Raw genomic sequence first — 23905 nt, forward strand, 5'->3', positions numbered from 1 at the left:
AGAATTTTATTTGATACATTTTTATTCAATATTACATTAAAAACTACATGGACGGCGTCGTGTGTTTTTAACATCTTATCACATTTCGATGTACTGGTATTATTTTATTCTTTGGAATTTGTAATAATTGTTTTGTTGTTTCTTTTTGCCGATTTACAACAATAGCTTGTAATAAAATATGGTGTTGTACATTGTGGTTTTGAAATATAAATACAACACTGTTGTAGTTAATTGTCACAATAAAAAAAGAATGAAGAAAATTGATTCATGGTTATTGGATAATGGCGTTTTGAAATTGACATAATAAACTAAATTCATGAAAGTTTTAGGTAACTGAGTAAATGATTTTAAATACTAAATTCAGAGACAGAATGTTTGTTCTAGAAATACATGAAATTAAGCAATTCATTACTTTCGTTTGAGGTCAATACCAAAGGTCAGTTATAATACATACTATACAAGTAATTCTATTCCAACCTACAGCTTATCAATTGTTGTGCAAGTGGCACAATTTCTATTTTTGTCATTATCTAAATTTTCTCTTAAACGTTTTGAATGAGATAAGCCTGTGTTTCTATTATATTTTCTTAAAATATAATTGCCAATTTGCATACAACCCAAACTCAAAACAAAAATTAGTTACCAAAGACGTAATGAGACTGCCTAGAACTGCATAGACATTTGTGCGTCATAGCGTAATATGAGTAGGTAGGTAAACTCACAAAACATGGCAAAATGATGTCAAATATACATAACAAATAAACAAACATTATGACACAAAAAAAACTAGAAAAGAAGACAAAGATACAACATCTAAACAAATATATAAATTATTATCATAAAACAAAAGAGAATAACGACAAACAATAAAACTTTAGTGGAAAAGTCTAGACATTCGTGCACCCAAACACAAACTAAAAGAATCGTGAAATTTGCCAATAAACAACGCCTTTGATAATTTTGATTTTTTTATTTTTATAGAAGAAAAGTCAACGAGTTCATGGTGAAAATATTTAAAATGATTTAATAATATTGATTTGTGTTATTGATTTTTTCTTGAACAACAACAATTAGCAGCAGAAATGTTATTGGCTACATTTAAAGCTAAAGACTAAAAAATTAAAGGACGATCTAATTCAATGGATTTTTTCTGACACCAGTCTCAAGGCAGTGTCACAGCTGATAAAGAATGTAACAAATATATTGGAATTAGGTCCTGAGATATACGACATTCACGACACACCCTGGTCCCCCTTGTATGGGAAAGAGAGACAAAAACATTTCTTATCAAACTATCGTCTTCACATTTTCAATGTCGATTGCTAAGGAGCAAACAGGACTTTAAACAAAACATTGAGAATACACGGAGGCAAAAGGTCTCTCTAACATATGTTCCAAACATATTTTGCAGCAAACATATATTTGTTTTGCAATTAGTCCCAAACATAATATATGTTTGGGTCCTGCAAACAAGCATATGTTTGGGTGCAAACAAATTTTATGTTTGGGTGCAAACAAATGTTTGTATGGGTGCAAACAAATGTTTGTTTGGGTGCAAACAAATACAAACCCAAAAGCCACAAAAGAAAACAAACACATGCACCACTGGGTGCTTTCTGAGAGCAGTGTGTTTCACATTGAAATTTACGCTCACTTGCTCTCAGTAAGCGCTCACTGGCTATCTCAAACCTATACACACATTTATAAATGGTGTTGGTTTATTGAAAGCAACACAAAAGCAACAACAGACACATAGGTACATAAAAAATTCCAAAGAAAAACATAACAGACTTTAATAAAAGAAAAAGTGAATGAAAAAATTTATAAAAAGTCGCATTTTTAAAAAGAAAAAAATATATGGAAACATCGTTGAACGCTTCTTCTTAGTTGTGAAATAAAACACATTTTCCTCAAAGTTGAAATCATCAGCGGGAAATCGGCATCTGGAATCAAATGATTATATAATGTAATAAATAGGTACATCCATATTTCAAATATACATATGTATGTATGTATGTATGTATGTATGTATGTATGTATGTATATGAAAAATGTATTGATTTAAATACCAATATTAAATGTGATTTCTTCCTTGTCCAATAACATATTTCCATTCACCTTTTTGATTCAATTATAAATTTGCAATTTAATTTACTAAAAAGCAGCATTTCTCTAAGAAAACACAAAACACTGATTTATTCACTCACTTTACCGTCTTTACTCAACGATTGTATTTAGAACACTGAAGAAAAAAGAATAACATAATACCATTTTTTTCCTTTTCCTCTTCGCATGGTACGTTGGTTAACAACAACAAAGCACGAAACACACATGTTTTAACGCATACACACCACCAAAAACCAAACTTTTTACGATCCTGTCTTCGCTTCTGCGTCTTCTTTCACACCATACACACAGATCTTTATTATAAAACAGCATTCCGCAGGCGCGAGAGCCCTGTTGTTACTCTCTTTGACAATAATCCTCTTTTCACCCATAAAAAATAGGTTATAACATAAAAAAATATGTTGCTACGTCCCGATTTATATTGGACGAGTTTTCTTGCGGCAATTTTTCTCGTTCCCTTTTTAAATTGCCTCTTGCGTTTATACAAGCAATTTTGTTTCGGCAAGTTTTGTTTTCAAATCATTGGAAATAATGTCAAAAACAAAAAATATAAAAGAAATTGCCTGAAAATTGCCGGTACGAGCTATTCCATTCCCCTTACGAATCTCTCCTACAAACTGTAGGAGTAAAGTAAACTCGCCGAATGTAAATGGGGACTACCCAAACAAATAAAATTGCTTGCTAGCTCCATATAACGGTACCACCCGAATTTTAACATTTTATGATTTTAATCCCATTTCCAATTGATTGCATTTCTGGTTCTGAGTAAATAAATTCCTCTATGGAAATTTGTCCCTCTTTAATGCTACCGCCGCACAATGGTTCAGGAATCGATTTTCCTGGCCAAAAATCAAAATTTTGTTTTGTAACAGATATTTAATTTCTATATGGGATTCAATAGTAAACATATTGAAACTAAGGAAACCAAAAAATTAGGTCGAAATATTGGAAGGTGCGGGCGTGGGGTGCCCCTAAAGACGAACAATTTTCCAATTTTTGAGAAATACGTAATTTTTGAAAACTTCTGGAGAAGGTAGGATTGTGGCCTTTAAAAATAAATTAAACAAATTACCGCGGTGTTTACACAAAATGCGCCATTTTATTTTTCCTCAGGTACTAAATTTTATGAAAATCCAAATTTAGTGGACTAGAACTTTTGTGGAACAACATGGAACAATGTTCTGTTTCCACAGAAATATGCCCGAAAGTCTCCTCTTTTAGCCCATATATACTTTTGTTCCCGTCCCGTTCCGTCCGTTTAACACTTTTTTAAATTTATTGAAATTACATGGGTAAAAATGTGTGTTTTTCCATACCAATTCCCATATCAATTACAGCTTTTTTACACAAATTAAAATTTGTTCGTGTATATGAGTTTTCATATGAGTTATATAAGGTTTATGAACACCCAAGGAGCATTTTATTTTAATTTTTGAAAAGATTTAAATTTTTTGCATTTTTTAATGTGAAAAATTTGTGAAAAATTTTTTTTTAATTTTTTTTTTCGAAAAATTTTTTTTAATTTTTTTTGCCTTTTTTTAGTTTATTTATTGGCGTTTGACCATCTTTAATATATAAGAAGATATAAAAACACCAAAGCACTGATATTTTGATGAAAAATAGTAAAAAAATTCAAAAGTTTAACTTTGACATTGAATTCCTCTGCAACTACCAGACCGAAGTTGACCGCTTATAATTCACCAGAAAGCTGATTGTGTTATCTGTCTAACAAAAAAAGAATTGTGAAAATATCTCTATCCGTTCAAAAGTTACAGAATTTTGACCAGGAAAAAACGATTCTGAACCACTGTGCGCCGGGTATTTTTCTTTTTACAATCAATATTTGATTAACATTTAAATGATCAAAAATGAGACTCATCCAAATAATGGTCTTAAACACAAATTATTAAGTACTTCCTCAGTTGGCCGTCTACAGAACATTTGTCCTATAAACCGAACTACACGAACATACAACAAAATATGATTGATCCAACAATATTCGAAGAGAAAAATATGTATTGTAAAGATATTGTTAGATTCCACATGTAGTATTGTGAGTCCAACAATCGCTTTTGTTAAGTAAAACAATTGTTTTTGTCATATCCAACAATAGTTGCTGCCATATCCAACAATAACTTTTGTCTGCTGGACAATATTATTATCTTTTCTTCGACAATTTTATTCTCTTCTCTCGGTATTCGATGCCGTGGTGAAAAAAAAAACAATTTTGGTGAGTTTTGTTTGTATGTTCCTCTTATCTTTGTTTTTTTTTTTGTGTATGTACACCATCAGATTCTTGTTTTTGTTTGTTTCTTCTTTCTCGTTCTTATTTCTGTTTTGATAGTTGTGTTACACCACAATCTGAGAAGTATTTTTAATCGTAATTTGTGTTTTCTTTTCATAATTGTTGTGGTTTAATGATATTCCGTATGTTGGAGTAGGTGTTTGGACGATGTGTGAAATGGAGTAGTTATCTTTCATCATTCAAGTTGTTGTCTTTTTAGTTAGACCTGGCAAAACCTGGCCAAGTGTAGTGTTTGTCAATGCTCATAATATTATACGTTACATTTATACCAAAGTTATGTGGAAAGTGTATACGAGAATTATATACGATCAAATCAAAAATTTCAACAATAGGTTTTCTGGTTAGGTTACAACTATTGTTGTAAAAATTCTAGGTTATGATAGTTCCTACCATAGGCATTGTCAATGAATTTTACAATATTGGTGCAAACGATGGTATTTATGGATTTGCAATTGCAACGCTTGAACAAAAATAGATATTGTTGTTCCAACAAAGGCGAAAAATATTTTTTCTCTGCGTGTAAGAAAAGATTTCTGGGAATAGCGCGTTATTCGATCTTCATCGGAGGCTTTGCCTTTCAGTTCTGCGTGTACCGACCAGGTCAACCCGACTACGGGAATTTTTTTCTACATTATAGAAAAATAACATTAAATTCGGGATATCAAAAATCATTATCAATTTTAAAAGAAAGTTAAGTTAGAGGACGATTCACAGGATATTTACTATCATTGTGCCAGAAAAACATTAAGCCGTGCGTGAACGGAGACAAATCCAAGGAAAGTTGGTCGTGGAAGAAGCACGTCGAAGCAAGTGGTTTGGCACAACTGACCATGTAGCGACTACACGGCTTGAGCAATGTAGGACGGGTAATTCTGACCCGCTAGCAAGATAAACTAGTTCGGTATCGACGAAATCTTTAAATACCTTAATGTTATATGTACCAACTTCCACAGTTGGTCCGAGTTCTATGGACGCATTGTGCGTCGATACCGTCGTCTTAGTCTTTTCGCCGTTGACTGCCAGACTCAGTTTAGGAGATTCTGCTGCGAGCATATTAAAGGTATAAGTTACTTCCTTTACCATATTTACATCAGGTAATTTTCCTTGTGGCAATTGTCAGTTTGATAGAGAGAGAGAGAGGGGTGAGGAATAGGGTAACACCCTTTCTCACCGACAAACTACAATTGCTGCAAGGAAAATTGCCTAATATAAATATGGACGAATAATTCAAATTTCAAATGGAATAATTCGAATTACAAATAGAATATTTCGAGAGTAATGAGCTCTCATTACTCGGTAATGCATGAAGTAATGACATGTGCCTACCAAATTTTTGCTGGGAATCGCCGGATACACTTTCTTCCTGCCAGATGGTGCGAACTAGGTGATGCATACACTTTATCGGAGTTTCTCCTCCGGGTTTGAACAGCTGGGCTGGTAGACCATCGGCTCCTGTAGCCTTATTTTTCTTTAGCCAGTTTATTGTTGCATGTTTATTGTTAAGGTTACAGGAGCCGATGGTCTAACTGTCGAGCTGTTCAAACCCGAAGGCGACACTCTGATAAAGTGTTTCAACCCCCGACGCCTTTGCAAAGCACCGTATATCCACCTGTATTTCAAATAAATTCGCATAAAAGAGGTTAGATCACAAACAGATTTCAAACTGATAGACCGAAAAAATGGAACAACTGATTAACGACCTTTTTCTCTCGATTGTGTATCCTTAACAATTAGAAAATTCTACCTTCAGCTTTAGAAAATTCTATTTCTAAGCTATAATTTTTTTTTTGTTGCATTCAAAAACAAAAATCTCAAACGAAACTTATAATTGATATGATATGTTTAAGGGCATTTTAACAGCTTCTGATTGCTGCTGAACCACTTAAAGCCAATTAAAAGTTCATTTAACTAAAGTCAAACGTTCAAACAGCCGAGCACCACAAACAGCAACAAAAATATCACAACAAACAATAATCAAATCCCTATGCATTACGAACACGATAGCAATAAAAACAACAACAATAACAACCATAAACAATTATATGGCATACATAATTAAAGGGTTATTATATTTGAACAATAATTCATTGAATTTGTATATTATTAATTAATGTATTACTAAAGGTAAGGTCACATTAGGAAAATATTGGCTCCAGCAACCGGCAGTGTGCACTTACTGAGAGCAAGTGAGTGTAAATAATGCAGTGAAATTTATGTTGGCAATCATCTCCATAGAATATCCTAGATTAAAACGTTGGACTTGCCTCATATGTACATACATATGTATATCTGATCAACCAGTTTGTGCAAAACTAACAAAACTTCTGAAAGAGTACGGGCGCTGCAGAAAAAAACCAAAACATCAGGCAGAGAAAAAATATTTTTCGCTTTTATTGGAACAATAATATCTATTTTTGTTCCAACAATTCATTTGTTTTGTTCAAGCATTGCAATTTCAAATCCAAATATACCATCGTTTGCTCCAAACATACAAAACAAAAACAACTTGCGAAATTCCTCAATATTGCAAAAATCATTGACAAAACCTATGGTAGGAACTGTCATAATCTAGAATTTTTACAAAAACTATTGTCAGCCCAGAAAACCTGTTACAGAAATTTTTGATTTGATCGTATATAATTCTCGTATACACTTTCCACATAACTTTGGTATAAATGTCACGTATAATATTATGAGCATTGACAAACACTACACATGGCCAGGTTTTGCCAGGTCTAACTTAAAAGGCAACAAATTGAATGAAGAAACATAACTACTCCATTGCGCTTATCCTCCAAGCACCTACCCCAACATAAGGAATACCATAAAACCACAACAAATATGAAAAGAAAACACAAATTACGACCACTTCTCAGATTATGGTGTAACTCAACTATCAAAACACAAAGAAGAATGAGAAAGAAGAAACAAATAACAAGTAAGAAAATCGTTAAGTTCGGTCGGGCTGAACTTTTTATACCCTCCACCACAAATTTTAGCCATTTCGGTGGATTAATGTGGCCACAACCTTCAAAATACCGAAATTCGGAAGGTACCGATCTATGGGGGCTATATGATGAGTGGACCTATACCTACAAATTTCTGGGGGAAATTTTTATACGCCTAAAGAAGACTAAATACCAAATTTCAGCCATATCGGTGTGATAATGAGGTTAAACGTTCAAAATATCGAAAATCGGAAGATATTGTATTATGGGGGCTATATCAACACGTGGACCCATATAAACATTTTATGGTAGAAATGTTTCTTAGCCTCTGGAAACACAAAATACAAAGTTACAACCGATTCTTTGGTCAAATGGGTCTAATACATTCAAAATATATTAAAATGACGCGTACTTTATAAGGGGTCTTATGTGGGGACTATACCAAAACGTGGACCTATATAACCCAACTTTGGTAGGAATGTTTTCTGGCCTCTGCAAACACAAAATACAAAGTTGCAACCGATTCTGTTGTCAAATGGAACTAATACATTCAAAATATATTAAAATGAAGCGTACTTTATATGGGGCCTTATATGGGGGCTATACCAAAACGTGGACCTATATAATCCAACTTTGGTAGGAATATTTTTTGGCCTCTGGAGACACAAAGTACCAAATTACAACCAATTCGGTGGTAAAATGGGCCAAATATCTTAAAAATTCCTTAAAACGACGACGCGTCACGCGTCATTTTGTATGGGGGCTATACGAAAGCGTGGACCTACATAGCCCGCTTTCAATACCAAAAGTCCTACGTAAATATAACATATTTTCCCAAAATTTCATCAACCTACGTCAATCCGTTCGGACGCTAGAGTGATTTCCACAGACGGACAGACGGACGGACATGGCTATATCGATGTAGAATTGCACGCTGATCAAGAATATATATACTTTGTGGGGTCTACAATGATTATTTCGAGTAGTTACTAACGTAGTGACAAACTTAATATACCCCCATCCTATGGTGGATGGTATAAAAAGAAGAACCTCATGGTGTATATACACAAAAAAGATAAAATAAAAAACAAAGATAAGGGAAACTCATACAAACAAAACTCACTAAAATTGTTTTTTTTTCACCACGGCATCGAATACCGAGAGAAGAGAATAAATTTGTCGAAGAAAAGAGAATAATATTGTCCAGCAGACAAAAACTATTGTTGAATATGACAAAAACAATTGTTGTAAATAACAAAAACGATTATTGGACTCACAATACTACATGCGGAATCTAACAATATCTTTACAATATGTACATATTTTGCTCTTCGAATATTGTTGGATCAATCATATTTTTTCTCTGCGTGATTGTTTCTTTAAAAGGTCTGTTTGAATGGATGTTCAAAGGGGAGAAAAACCTCTAGAAGCTGCAAATTGGGAGCAAGAGCGGCACACTTTCTGTGTTAATACCATCACCCTTCAAGCGAATGTCCACGTTGACCAGATCAACGATACCTGATCCGTTAGTCATTGTGTAACCCATTACAAAATAATTTTAACAAAATACTTATATACTCCTTACTATGTTATGGGTAATGTGGTATAGAGCATGTGTGTCCGACTACAAATGCTAGGGTTGTCTGTTCAACGCTCACCGTCGGAATGCGAGCTTTTTGTTGGCAATATAAAGAACAGATGGTGGTGCACAAATAAACTTTAATGTTCGTACGCATGGCCGAGTGTGTAGTGTGTTCGGCTACAAATCAGAAGTTCGCATGATCAAATCCAGCAGAAAGAGAAATAAAATAACACAAAATAAAATAAAAATATGATGTGTGTTGAAATTGAAAACAAATTCCACCTCAACTGTTCTAAAAATATAATTATACCCTACACTACACTGTGGTAAGGGGTATTATGTCTTTGTGCATTTGTATATAACATGCAAAAGGAAACGAAAGTTTAAACATACTCTAAACATTTACAATGCAAGTTGGATCTCTCGTGCCATTCTATCTCTTCTTCGGTTTATTCTGATGACAGAAACCCGTAAAAGGTTGCGTAAAAATGTAGTCCAATAATCAATTGTTCCGCGCTGAAGATTTTGAAAAACGATATGTAGCTTTGAATGTCTGCTTGAAGACCCAATGGAAAAATATGCTTCTGTGATTAGCATTGCCGGAAGCAACCAGCGCTGGGAGTGTGCGATCAATGTTATACACGACTTGTATAACTCCTACCGCAACAGAGACAATCTTTCACCGAGATTCGTCCTCTCCAATGACAACGTGAACATTTAACTCTATTAAGTATTTGACGGTTCTATGTAATATTAAATACATGTGGTTCTAGAGCTTGTGTTCGATTACATTGTACAACACAAAAACTAATTACAAGATAATCGGCGTGTATCGGCGTTTTGAAAGTTTACGTCGGAAGGTAACCTAAATAGGCGTGGCAAGTTCCGCCCATTTCTACAGGTTTTGAAATACTCGACATCAGATTCCATGGAATCCTTGCATTGCTGACAACAATGCGGGGTATCTTTTCATGAAAAAATTAACCCTCATGCGAGCCACTAAACGGTACTGTTTGGTCCCCTTTTTCAAAAACTTTTAAAAACTCCTTTAAAATGTGATCATATCAGATCAAAATATTCTACAAAATTATTGTTCTGGGTGTAGTTAAGATGCTAAGGGCCTCAAAACATTATTTGGTCAAGAAATTAATGCCTTATACACACTTTTTTGGTCGATCCTTACATAAAGGTCTAATGGGAAACTGGTTAAAAATTCGCTGAAGGATCAAAATACACAAATTTATGGGGAACCAATCATTATGTATTGTCCGAGGTAACACTTAAAGTGTTAAACAACTCTAATCAATAAAGGTTTTGTTTATAAAATCCATCGATTTCCCAATAAATGCTTAAATTATGGGAAAATAGCTGCAAGGACAATATCCTGTTTGTGGGCACATCCAGAGACCTTTTTTGTTTTCAAACAGCCTTCAAATCTATTAAATTTACTACCAACAACTAAAATATTGACAAGTTTGGTCCTAAACTCAAATAAAAATAATTTTATTGTCCTTTTTCTTCCACACTCCTATTTTTTTGAACAACAAATTTGAAGGCGATTTATAATGATGGTGTAAACAGTAAATAATTTAAAACAAAGTGCCACATTTCTGTTAATGAAATAACAGTTGGGATGTTAACAATGTTAAACAAGTACAAATTTGGCCAAAAAAGAAAAGTGTAACCATGTTTATTTGACCATTCACTCGGTGTGTATGGGCACTCCTATTATTTTGAACACAGCTGTATGTTCGCCCAATTTCAGGAATTTGCTGCACCAAACACGCTATATACGTCCGATTTTGATGAAATTTGGAATGTTTGACTGAATTCGATCTAGAAATAAGTGTGCCAAATTATATAGAAATCGGTTCAGATTTGGATATAGCTCCCATATATATTTTCGGCCGATTTCACGTATTTTCTGTACCAAACACGCTATATATTTCCGATTTCGATGAAATTTGGAATGTGTGACTGAATTCAGTCTGGAAATAAATGTGCCAAATTATATCGAAATCGGTTCAGATTTGGAGATAGCACCCATATACATATATTTATTTATTTATTTAAATATTTATTACAATTAAAAATTATAATAAACTTATAGCTAAAAGCACTAGCGACTACGGCTATCGGCTTATATACATATATTTACGGCCGATTTCGCGTATTTGCTGCTCCAAACAAGCTACATAAGTCCGATTTCAATAATATTTGGAATGTGTGACTGAATTCGGTCTGGAAATAAATGTGCCAAATTATATATATATATAGTCGGCCCCGCCCGACTTTCATCCTTTCCTTACTGGTTATATGTGATTTAGGACCGTATTCTACCGTTTTTATACACATTTTCATTATCAGCGGTCACAAAATATATATTATTGATGTTTTCATAATAAATTCTTTCAGAAGATTATGTGTGCTCGATCCAAACTGTTTCTGGAATATCTATGGTGAATATATATAGGGAAACTATTGATAACCCAGATCGGACTTTGTAAAATTACGTATTTTTGTATTATAAACTAAAATAACGTCATCAGGATAAGTCTGATATTGTATGTGAACATGCGGGGATAGTCTACGGTTATTGTCCGGTGAATATATCTGACATACGAGTCCTAACATCCATGAGTTTGGCATGGTCCTAAATACTATAATGATGGCAGCTACTCCTGCTCTGATAAAATTGACTGATAATTATTTCCTCTCCACAATTTGAGGTGAAGATATTGTATGACCAAAATGCCTGAATTAGGTCAGAAAATTTACCTATCAAAGTGTGCACCTATATTGAAAATTTTTGGCGGAGAAGTTTTTGTGACCACTGAGAACCTCAAACAAATATCAAATTACAATGTAGATAAAATAGCCCTTCTTCAAACTTGACCTCTCTATAGACAAATGACACTCGATCTAGATCAATTACTGTGAACGCTAGAGTGATTACAACAGACGGACATTGCTAAATCGACTCAGAATTTCAAAGGAACGGATTTCGATAATGGTTTCTAAACCGAATTCAATCGTTTCCATTCGAAATCGTAATACATTATAAATCGGTATAGCAACCAAACTGTAAATGCTTGATTTTTTTTTTCATATTACCTGATAACCCTTTAATAAGATTAGTGTGTTTGAACAACAATAACAACATCGATGAAGAACTATAACATGAGAATGAGGTTGGTGATCCAGTTCGTACCAGTAGCTTGCTTGTCCATTTTAATATTCAACACATCAACAATACAAACCTACATAAAATGTCGCTTACGAAATGATAGATATTAGGGATGACGATTGGAATACGATACTCGTAGATCGTCATATTAACGGGGAATCTTAAACTAAATGGGGTAAATACACAATCTTTCTTCCTTAAATTGTGGTAGGGGAAAAATGAACTAAATTAGAAATTTAGAACAGACACTATAAACAGATTCCCGGCAAACATTTGAAAGCCAAATGGGCAGAATAACACATTACTAAGTAATGTAAAGAATCCTAAAGGTTTGTTTTTTAAATTTTACAAGGTACAACCTAAGTGGTTTTACTATCACATTACTAAGTGATTAGTAACGGTGGCACAGAGTGTTTGTGTCCGACTACAAAACCAAATATTTTTATTAAATAGAATACTTACTTAGCTCACTTTTTACAGAACAGCTGTTCCATAAGCCGAACTAAAATGTTCATTGTCATAAAATCCCCTATTGACATTCCTAATTGATATATGATTGTTATATTCAAATATTCCGCCCAAAAGTATGCTAAATAATTCTACATATTTTCTAAGACATTTCGTGTTCCGTTTTCAGTTTTTTTCTTTTCTTCAGCAAATGTAAGTTTGACTGTTACGTTTGACGATGTCATGATACAAGTTTTGTTTTGTTCTTTGTAACACATCCGTCCGTCTAACTTGTCTGTCTTTCAACACGTAAATGAATTTTGTTCAAGAAAAGGAAAAAAAAACTGAAAGAATAACAGCAAAGTTTGAAATGGGAATAAAGAGAAAACTCTAAATAAACAATGACGAAATTCTCATTCCACGTTTTGGTGGATAGCAGGTAGTTAGGCTTTATACACTCTGGCAGAGGAGCACAATGAAATGCACCACAAAAGAAGGTCAAAACTAACAAACCCATCATTTCTACGCTGTCTTCAATGTGGCGCAATGTGAAAAAATTGAAATGAAAACAAGTCAAAAAAAGTAGAACTTTGTTTCGATGTTTATGTTTTTGTTTGAAATGTAAACACGAATTGCATTTGCTTAAGAGCGAATAACCTTTACATTACTGATATTTTATCAAGGTAGTAGTTTCAAATATGGTGCGCTTATTAAAGTAGATTTTTTTTCTAATTTCCGTTATGTGGCTGATATGAGCGGTGGATCGATGATGATTTTGATTGGCGTTTGTTGGTTGTTTCAATGATAGGTTGAGGTCACAACCTTTAAACAATAGGTGTTCACATTATCAGAGAAACCTCCAAAATCGCAACATCTATAAGGTCGTCTGTGGAAAAATTTATAAATAATCATATTGCCCCTAATATCCTCTATATATGTAAAACCCAAATGAATTTGCTGCAAGTTACAGCCCACATATCTGCAAAATAAACTTTTAATTTAGGCATTTCCAAATCGTAATCACGCCTCTGCAGACAATGCAAAATATCTTGAGGTAGTTTAACAAGTTAACCCACAAAACAAACAAAAAAGCGTATCATCCTACCATTGAAACTATTCTAGAAATTGGCCAAACATGTTGCTAAACAACCATTCTAAATAAAGTACAAAAAAAAAACAAACCAAAAATATGAACTAAACAAGCAAAGGTACTTTGCATTCTGGTATTTGAAGGAAAAACAATAAATATGAGAAATTATTTCACCAGACTTTTTGCATTCCAATGAACTTTCGGTGGAATTCAAGCAATAAAGTTGTGGCATGTCAACCTCAAGAGGTTTTTAATATTCAATTCATATGAGACGTTTTTATTAGACACATATGTATGTATGTATATTATGTAAAGGATTCTAGACTGTTTTCGAATTATAATTTATGACCTACTTATTGGGTTATTTATATAAAGAATATATTTTTTATAATAGAATTAACAAAGGTTAATAAATTAATTAGGAACATGCAAAGAGAATATAAAAAGTGGAGGACAATATTTTATGGCAGACAAATAATTTTACACAGAAGTTATGTATTTTGTCTACATCGAAAATAAAAAATATAATAAATAAGAACTTCCATAGAATACAAAAAACACCAAAACAAAACATCCTAATGTACAATTTATTTTTTTACATTCTTATTTACAGTTCCTGAAGCGCATCAACCAAGTGTTGCACTTCTGTAGGATAACCAAGCGATGGTAGCCGGTTTCGAACAAAGACCCTGGACACCTACCGTACGCCGTGGACAAATTGCTGCTGAAACTTCAACACCAGGACCAGCAGCCGTAGCATTACCAAATTTAATAGGTAAGAAGACTCAAATTACTTTTGTGTAAAAGATTTACTCGGGATAGCTCAAAAATATTCTTTAAAAAAATCCACATCCCCCAAAAATATTCTTTAAAAATCCACGTGTTAGGCCTTGAAAGTCTCTCAAAAATATTCTTTAAAAATCCACGTGTTAGGCCTTGAAAGTCTCTCAAAAATATTCTTTAAAAAATCCACGTGTTAGGCCTTGAAAGTCTCTCAAAAATATTCTTTAAAAAATCCACGTGTTAGGCCTTGAAAGTCTCTCAAAAATATTCTTTAAAAAATCCACGTGTTAGGCCTTGAAAGTCTCTCAAAAATATTCTTTAAAAAATCCACGTGTTAGGCCTTGAAAGTCTCTCAAAAATATTCTTTAAAAAATCCACGTGTTAGGCCTTGAAAGTCTCTCAAAAATATTCTTTAAAAAATCCACGTGTTAGGCCTTGAAAGTCTCTCAAAAATATTCTTTAAAAAATCCACGTGTTAGGCCTTGAAAGTCTCTCAAAAATATTCTTTAAAAAATCCACGTGTTAGGCCTTGAAAGTCTCTCAAAAATATTCTTTAAAAAATCCACGTGTTAGGCCTTGAAAGTCTCTCAAAAATATTCTTTAAAAAATCCACGTGTTAGGCCTTGAAAGTCTCTCAAAAATATTCTTTAAAAAATCCACGTGTTAGGCCTTGAAAGTCTCTCAAAAATATTCTTTAAAAAATCCACGTGTTAGGCCTTGAAAGTCTCTCAAAAATATTCTTTAAAAAATCCACGTGTTAGGCCTTGAAAGTCTCTCAAAAATATTCTTTAAAAAATCCACGTGTTAGGCCTTGAAAGTCTCTCAAAAATATTCTTTAAAAAATCCACGTGTTAGGCCTTGAAAGTCTCTCAAAAATATTCTTTAAAAAATCCACGTGTTAGGCCTTGAAAGTCTCTCAAAAATATTCTTTAAAAAATCCACGTGTTAGGCCTTGAAAGTCTCTCAAAAATATTCTTTAAAAAATCCACGTGTTAGGCCTTGAAAGTCTCTCAAAAATATTCTTTAAAAAATCCACGTGTTAGGCCTTGAAAGTCTCTCAAAAATATTCTTTAAAAAATCCACGTGTTAGGCCTTGAAAGTCTCTCAAAAATATTCTTTAAAAAATCCACGTGTTAGGCCTTGAAAGTCTCTCAAAAATATTCTTTAAAAAATCCACGTGTTAGGCCTTGAAAGTCTCTCAAAAATATTCTTTAAAAAATCCACGTGTTAGGCCTTGAAAGTCTCTCAAAAATATTCTTTAAAAAATCCACGTGTTAGGCCTTGAAAGTCTCTCAAAAATATTCTTTAAAAAATCCACGTGTTAGGCCTTGAAAGTCTCTCAAAAATATTCTTTAAAAAATCCACGTGTTAGGCCTTGAAAGTCTCTCAAAAATATTCTTTAAAAAATCCACGTGTTAGGCCTTGAAAGTCTCTCAAAAATATTCTTTAAAAAATCCACGTGTTAGGCCTTGAAAGTCTCTCAAAAATATTGTTTAAAAAATCCACGTGTTAGGCCTTGAAAGTCTCTCAAAAATATTGTTTAAAAAATCCACGTGTTAGGCCTTGAAAGTCTCTCAAAAATATTGTTTAAAAAATCCACGTGTTAGGCCTTGAAAGTCTCTCAAAAATATTGTTTAAAAAATCCACGTGTTAGGCCTTGAAAGTCTCTCAAAAATATTGTTTAAAAAATCCACGTGTTAGGCCTTGAAAGTCTCTAAAAAATATTCTTTAAAAAATCCACGTGTTAGGCCTTGAAAGTCTCTCAAAAATATTGTTTAAAAAATCCACGTGTTAGGCCTTGAAAGTCTCTCAAAAATATTGTTTAAAAAATCCACGTGTTAGGCCTTGAAAGTCTCTCAAAAATATTGTTTAAAAAATCCACGTGTTAGGCCTTGAAAGTCTCTCAAAAATATTGTTTAAAAAATCCACGTGTTAGGCCTTGAAAGTCTCTCAAAAATATTCTTTAAAAAATCCACGTGTTAGGCCTTGAAAGTCTCTCAAAAATATTCTTTAAAAAATCCACGTGTTAGGCCTTGAAAGTCTCTCAAAAATATTCTTTAAAAAATCCACGTGTTAGGCCTTGAAAGTCTCTCAAAAATATTCTTTAAAAAATCCACGTGTTAGGCCTTGAAAGTCTCTCAAAAATATTCTTTAAAAAATCCACGTGTTAGGCCTTGAAAGTCTCTCAAAAATATTCTTTAAAAAATCCACGTGTTAGGCCTTGAAAGTCTCTCAAAAATATTCTTTAAAAAATCCACGTGTTAGGCCTTGAAAGTCTCTCAAAAATATTCTTTAAAAAATCCACGTGTTAGGCCTTGAAAGTCTCTCAAAAATATTCTTTAAAAAATCCACGTGTTAGGCCTTGAAAGTCTCTCAAAAATATTATTTAAAAAATCCACGTGTTAGGCCTTGAAATTGTCTCAAAAATATTATTTAAAAACTCCACGTGTTAGGCCTTGAAATTGTCTCAAAAATATTATTTAAAAAATCCACGTGTTAGGCCTTGAAATTGTCTCAAAAATATTATTTAAAAAATCCACGTGTTAGACCTTGAAATTGTCTCAAAAATATTATTTAAAAAATCCACGTGTTAGGCCTTGAAATTGTCTCAAAAATATTATTTAAAAAATCCACGTGTTAGACCTTGAAATTGTCTCAAAAATATTATTTAAAAAATCCACGTGTTAGACCTTGAAATTGTCTCAAAAATATTATTTAAAAAATCCACGTGTTAGGCCTTGAAATTGTCTCAAAATATTATTTAAAAATCCACGTGTTGGGCCTTGAAATTGTCTCAAAAATATTATTTATTCAGAAATTTCTTTATTTCGTTCTTCTTTCCAGGTACCAAAGTACTGGATTCGCGTAAACAAGCCGCTCCAGCATTTAGCTTTGGTCAAAAGCATCGACCGACCATACAATCGTTGGGCGAAGGACCAGCCAAATACAACGTAACCGGTTTGGGCAACAAAGGCAAAGATACACCTCCTGCTGCTACCCTACAAAGTCGCCACAAAGAGATGTCGAAATTTTGTACACCTGCTCCAGGAGAATATGATGTCGACAAGGCCATTAAGGCCGTAAAACAGTCAACGGCCAAATACACATTTGGTCAAAAATTGGCTGTGGAAAAGCTAAATTCGACACCAGGTAAGTTTACAGAGGCGGTGGAGAAAAACAATTATTCTGGGCAAAGGTTAATGGAATGGAGCATTTTCTTTGCATTTACAATGTTATGGAATGAATGAATGTGTACGTTATAATGGGTGTTGGTGGCGGCTGGCTGGTTGTTTGTTTGCGGTTGGTTAATGCTTTTCAGTCATACATACATACAATCATTTGTAAAATAAAGTTCATGTAAATTTCATATCCGTTAAATATTCCACAAAAAGTCCATGTCGTCTCTATGCAATTCGTTCTTGTTGTGGATGGCACTTTGTTCCTGGCAGCTAAAGCTTGGAAGCAGTTTCTTCCGAATGAGCAGGAGCACAAGCATAATTATGTAAATACCATTAACTCATTAGGGCAAATAAAAAAAGGCTCTGGATAAAACATCCGATAACATTATTTCAGGAAGTGAATTTTAGACCAAATTCTCAGCCTTTTCAGGAAAAACAACAGTTGCACTAATGGGTTAATTGTAAATCATATGAAAAACTCCCATATCATCTTTCGATTTTTATATCCCTTAAGGTAAACATTTTCCAACATCTCTCTTGTATATTTTCACTTGTTGAATAGTTTTGTAGAATTTGTAGGCCTGTAAAATAAGTAGAATCTTTTTTCTTACCACCTTCCACGGCACATGGTGGCAACACTGTCAATATTATTTAAATTTTTGAGTACAAACTAGTTTTAATTTTTTTCAAAATATTAATTAATCGTATTCTTTTTATTTTTCCGATCCCTTCCAAACGTTTCTTATGCGTTACCCATACGGCTCTTGAACCACCACAAAAAAAACTATTATAGGTCCAAATCATTATCGAGTGGTTCCACTCGATGTTTTCAAACCCCGTGCCCCTCAATATACATTTCGCATAAAATTAAAAGTAATTTTAATAAATACACCAGGTAACAATACAAATTATCCAATTTTTGTGTCTTCTATTTTTATGTCATTGTGTTTTGTGTTCATTTTTCAATCTTATTGTTGTACTATATGTCTTTCGTAGTAACTTATTTGTGGTATAGTTTCCCTCCCAGCATATATTTCGAAATAAATATTGTCTATTCATACATATAAATATATGTTGTGATTTGTATATAATTCCAATACAATACTTCTGTGTTTGCACTGGGAAATATTCTTCTGTGGATATTATGAATAGGTGAAGGTGGTTTAAATATAGTTTTAGCCTATGAAAACATTGTACATAATATATAAAATATTGTTAAAAAACCCAGGTTTTAGTATGTCAAAGTCTCTAAAAAATATTTTTTAAAATATCCAAGTGTTGGTCCTTGAAAGTTTCTCATAAATATTGTTTAAAAAATCCACGTGTTAGGCCATGAAATTGTCTCCAAAATATACTTTAAAAAATCCACGTGTTAGGCCTTGAAATTGTCTCAAAAATATTCTTTAAAAAATCCACGAGTTAGGCCTTGAAAGTCTCTCAAAAATATTCTTTAATAAATCCACGTGCCTCAGAAATATTCTTTAAAAAATCCACGTGCCTCAGAAATATTCTTTAAAAAATTCACGTGCCTCAGAAATATTCTTTATAAAAATCCACGTGCCTCAGAAATATTCTTTAAAAAATCCACGTGCCTCAGAAATATTCTTTAAAAAATCCACGTGCCTCAGAAATATTCTTTAAAAAATCCACGTGCCTCAGAAATATTCTTTAAAAAATCCACGTGCCTCAGAAATATTCTTTAAAAAATCCACGTGCCTCAGAAATATTCTTTAAAAAATCCACGTGCCTCAGAAATATTCTTTAAAAAATACACGTGCCTCAGAAATATTCTTTAAAAAATCCACGTGCCTCAGAAATATTCTTTAAAAAATCCACGTGCCTCAGAAATATTCTTTAAAAAATCCACGTGCCTCAGAAATATTCTTTAAAAAATCCACCTTCCTCAGAAATATTCTTTAAAAAATCCACGTTCCTCAGAAATATTCTTTAAAAAATCCACCTTCCTCAGAAATATTCTTTAAAAAATCCACGTGCCTCAGAAATATTATTTAAAAAATCCACGTGCCTCAGAAATATTCATTAAAAAATCCACGTGCCTCAGAAATTTTCTTTAAAAAAAATCCACGTTCCTCAGAAATATTCTTTAAAAATCCACGTTCCTCAGAAATATTCTTTAAAAAATCCACGTTCCTCAGAAATATTCTTTAAAAAATCCACGTTCCTCAGAAATATTCTTTAAAAAATCCACGTTCCTCAGAAATATTCTTTAAAAAATCCACGTTCCTCAGAAATATTCTTTAAAAAATCCACGTTCCTCAGAAATATTCTTTAAAAAATCCACGTTCCTCAGAAATATTCTTTAAAAAATCCACGTTCCTCAGAAATATTCTTTAAAAAATCCACGTTCCTCAGAAATATTCTTTAAAAAATCCACGTGCCTCAGAAATATTCTTTTAAAAATCCACGTGTCTCAGAAATAGTCTTTAAAAAATACACGTGTCTCAGAAATAGTCTTTAAAAAATACACGTGTCTCAGAAACATTCTTTAAAAATCCACGTGCCTCAGAAATATTCTTTAAAAAATCCACGTGCCTCAGAAATATTCTTTAAAAAATCCACGTGCCTCAGAAATATTCTTTAAAAAATCCACGTGCCTCAGAAATATTCTTTAAAAAATCCACGTGCCTCAGAAATATTCTTTAAAAAATCCACGTGCCTCAGAAATATTCTTTAAAAAATCCACGTGCCTCAGAAATATTCTTTGAAAAATCCACGTGCCTCAGAAATATTCTTTAAAAAATCCACGTGCCTCAGAAATATTCTTTAAAAAATCCACGTTCCTTAGAAATATTCTTTAAAAAACCCACGTGCCTCAGACATATTCTTTAAAAAATCCACGTGCCTCAGAAATATTCTTTAAAAAATCCACGTTCCTCAGAAATATTCTTTAAAAAATCCACGTGCCTCAGAAATATTCTTTAAAAAATCCACGTGCCTCAGAAATATTCTTTAAAAAATCCACGTGCCTCAGAAATATTCTTTAAAAAATCCACGTGCCTCAGAAATATTCTTTAAAAAATCCACGTATCTCAGAAATATTCTTTAAAAAATCCACGTGCCTCAGAAATATTCTTTAAAAACTCCACGCGCCTCAGAAATGTTCTTTAAAAAATCCACGTGCCTCAGAAATATTCTTTTAAAAATCCACGAGTTAGGCCTTGAAAGTCTCCCAAAAATATTCTTTAAAAAATCCACGTGCCTCAGAAATATTCTTTAAAAAATCCACGTGCCTCAGAAATATTCTTTAAAAAATGCACGTGCCTCAGAAATATTCTTTAAAAAACCCACGTGCCTCAGAAATATTCTTTAAAAAATGCACGTGCCTCAGAAATATTTTTTAAAAAATGCACGTGCCTCAGTAATATTCTTTAAAAAATCCACGTGCCTCAGAAATATTCTTTAAAAAATCCACGCGCCTCGGAAATATTCTTTAAAAAATCCACGTGCTTCAGAAATATTCTTTAAAAAATCCACGCGCCTCGGAAATATTCTTTAAAAAATCCACGTGCCTCAGAAATATTCTTTAAAAAATCCACGTGCCTCAGAAATATTCTTTAAAAAAACCACGTACCTCAGAAATATTCTTTAAAAAATCCACGTGCCTCAGAAATATTCTTTAAAAAATCCACGTACCTCAGAAATATTCTTTAAAAAATCCACGTGCCTCAGAAATATTCTTTAAAAAATCCACGTGCCTCAGAAATATTCTTTAAAAAATCCACGTGCCTCAGAAATATTCTTTAAAAAATCCACGTGCCTCAGAAATATTCTTTAAAAAATCCACGTGCCTCAGAAATATTCTTTAAAAAATCCACGTGCCTCAGAAATATTCTTTAAAAAATCCACGTGCCTCAAAAATATTCTTTAAAAAATCCACGTGCCTCAGAAATATTCTTTAAAAAATCCATTTGCCTCAGAAATATTTTTTAAAAAATCCACGTGCCTCAAAAGTAATCTTTGAAAAATCCATGTTTTAGTATGCCAATGTCCCTTAAAAATATTCTTTAAGAAATACACGTTTTAGTTTGCCAAAGTCCCTCAAAAATATTCTTAAAAAAATCTACGTTTTAGTTTGTGAAAGTCCCTCAAAAATATTACACTGTGCAACATTTTCAGGGTAATTTTGTGCAAACAATTTCAAATGCGGTTTTTATGAAAGTACAGACGCAATAGACAAAAACCCTATTTCCGTTTTGTTTTGTTAGATCGGATTCGGATTTTATGGCCCTATCTAAACATGGCTAAATATTGACTTTTTAAAGAAAATCGGGGCTATATCTTTGAAACCAATACGAATCTTTCCATGACATCCGCAGCAAACTTGTAGATAAGAACAAGAAGAATGTATTTGGAAACATAATGAACACGAATAACATCATTTATTGCCTCAAATTTTATAATATATCTAAAATTTCCGTAATTTTTATATATTTCGCAGTGTATCTCCAAAAGAGTAAAATTTTTCTTAATGTTATCTTTGGGAAAAATATTCGATGGAATGTAATGCATAACTCTTCAGAACATATCATTGTTGTAAAATTCCTCTATCGCGTTGTTTCGATCATATTTTTCAACGACAATTTGATAAATATATCAACAATACATTGAAATTTCAAATATGAGAATAAACAGCCTGTGTGAACGTTGTTTGAAATATGTTTTGTAGAAAGTATCATACGAAATACCGCCTAAACAACATGAAATAAGTGTTTTACAGTTTCGGAATGTTCTGAAGAATTGCTGAGGACATTATTTGGAAAATTTTTGCGAAAGGCTACTTGGTTCAACTCTCAATAGTTTGGCAGTTACTGACCATAATTCCAGAAATTATGTAATTTTTCCCATATTTTATAAATTTTGACGGTTTTTCGTATTTCGTCTGTTTGACATATAAGTTCTACTACTTTAGGACTACAATATTGCTGAAGACTGCAAAGCAAAATTCTTATTAGTTTATGAGATAAAGCACGAATCAATTGAAAAAAGAGTCGTTTTAGCCCGGTATAGATGAGGCCATAAAATCTAAACCCGATCTAAAAACACGAAACCCAACTAGGGGTTTTGTAGTCTTAATATGTACTTTCAGAAAATGCCCACTAGAGGTTGTTTGCATTTTCAGTGTTGCACAGTGTTATTTAAAAATTCATGTTTTTGTTTGTCAAAGTCACTAAAAAATATTCTTTATAAATCAAAGTTTTAGTTTGTTAAAAATACTTAAAAAATCCAAGTTTTAGTAGTCCCTCAAAAATATTCTTTAAAAAAATTAAAATGTTAGGTTTTGAATGTCTCCCAAAAAAAAAAAAAAAAAATCACGTTATTAGAAAAATTGTGCATACTTTTAGGAGCAAAAATTAAATTTCCTTAGAGATCTTAGGAATTCATAAAACAATTCGCAAACATTTATCCCTCAAATCACATAAAAATCTTTGTAAATACAACAAATACCACTCACCATGCTTTCCATATAAGCTCGGCAAGAAAGCACTAATGCACTTTGTGCTTCACAGTATGGTGTAGGTGGCAAATATATTCATTTTATTTAAGCTTAGTTGGCATAATTTTGCACCATAATATGTATTAGCCAAGTTTCTAAATAATTTTGTAATTTAATTTCATGTTAATTTTTCTCAAAAATAATTTTTCTTCCAAAACAAAATCATTAATTTTTACGATTAAAAATAAAACGCGTACTTTTTTTGAAACACTAACCACAACTGAAATGAAAAATAAACAGCGCCAAATTGTTATCGACCCGAGAGGGTGTCGTTAGTGAAACGAAATTCACCACGTTACTCATTTGGTAGACGTACTAAAATTTACTTCGATAAGGGAACACCAGGTAAAGAAAAGTAAAAATAAATTAATTAATTTAAGAATATATTTAAAAAAATAATTATTTTATGTTTTATGTTGAGTTTTAAAATTTGTTTTGAACAACAAGAGCTTTTGTAGATTTGTGTGTTGAAAAAAGCTTTAGTAGAAAGCTTGTATAGCTTATTAATGATTTTTCTTGGAAAGTTAATTTATGTTTTTTTTTTTTTGCTTTATAATTTAGCTCCGGGATCATATAGCCCCGAAAAGTCCAATTTACACCACACACCAGCTTACACAATCACCGGCAAAGGTTCACATGATGTAGTTGATTGCACACCGGGTAAGTAAAGCTTTGCACCACATTATTCATATCATTTAAATTGTGCCTAAATAATTTTCCTGCTTATTCTTTAATAAAAAAC

At 32.6% G+C, this 23905-nt stretch overlaps 1 protein-coding gene across 15 annotated transcripts in view; it reads left to right on the forward strand.

Moving 5' to 3' along the window:
* LOC141394955 (uncharacterized) overlaps nucleotides 1-23905 on the forward strand; it is a 135962-nt gene that overhangs the window by 86551 nt on the left and 25506 nt on the right. For 5 of the 15 annotated variants that reach the window (XM_073970137.1, XM_073970140.1, XM_073970141.1 and 2 more), the window contains 5 exons: nucleotides 14300-14461; nucleotides 17314-17619; nucleotides 18442-18543; nucleotides 23404-23508; nucleotides 23725-23823. In XM_073970137.1, the coding sequence (XP_073826238.1) occupies nucleotides 14350-14461; nucleotides 17314-17619; nucleotides 18442-18543; nucleotides 23404-23508; nucleotides 23725-23823 (724 nt within the window). In that variant the 5' untranslated portion in view covers nucleotides 14300-14349. The remainder of the gene's footprint in view (nucleotides 1-14299; nucleotides 14462-17313; nucleotides 17620-18441; nucleotides 18544-23403; nucleotides 23509-23724; nucleotides 23824-23905) is intronic. The other 10 variants (XM_073970143.1, XM_073970146.1, XM_073970149.1 and 7 more) reach the window with 3 other exon arrangements.

This window comes from Musca autumnalis, unplaced genomic scaffold (assembly GCF_047663935.1).
Source record: "Musca autumnalis isolate F117 unplaced genomic scaffold, ASM4766393v1 scaffold_2, whole genome shotgun sequence".
Lineage (NCBI taxonomy): Eukaryota > Metazoa > Arthropoda > Insecta > Diptera > Muscidae > Musca > Musca autumnalis.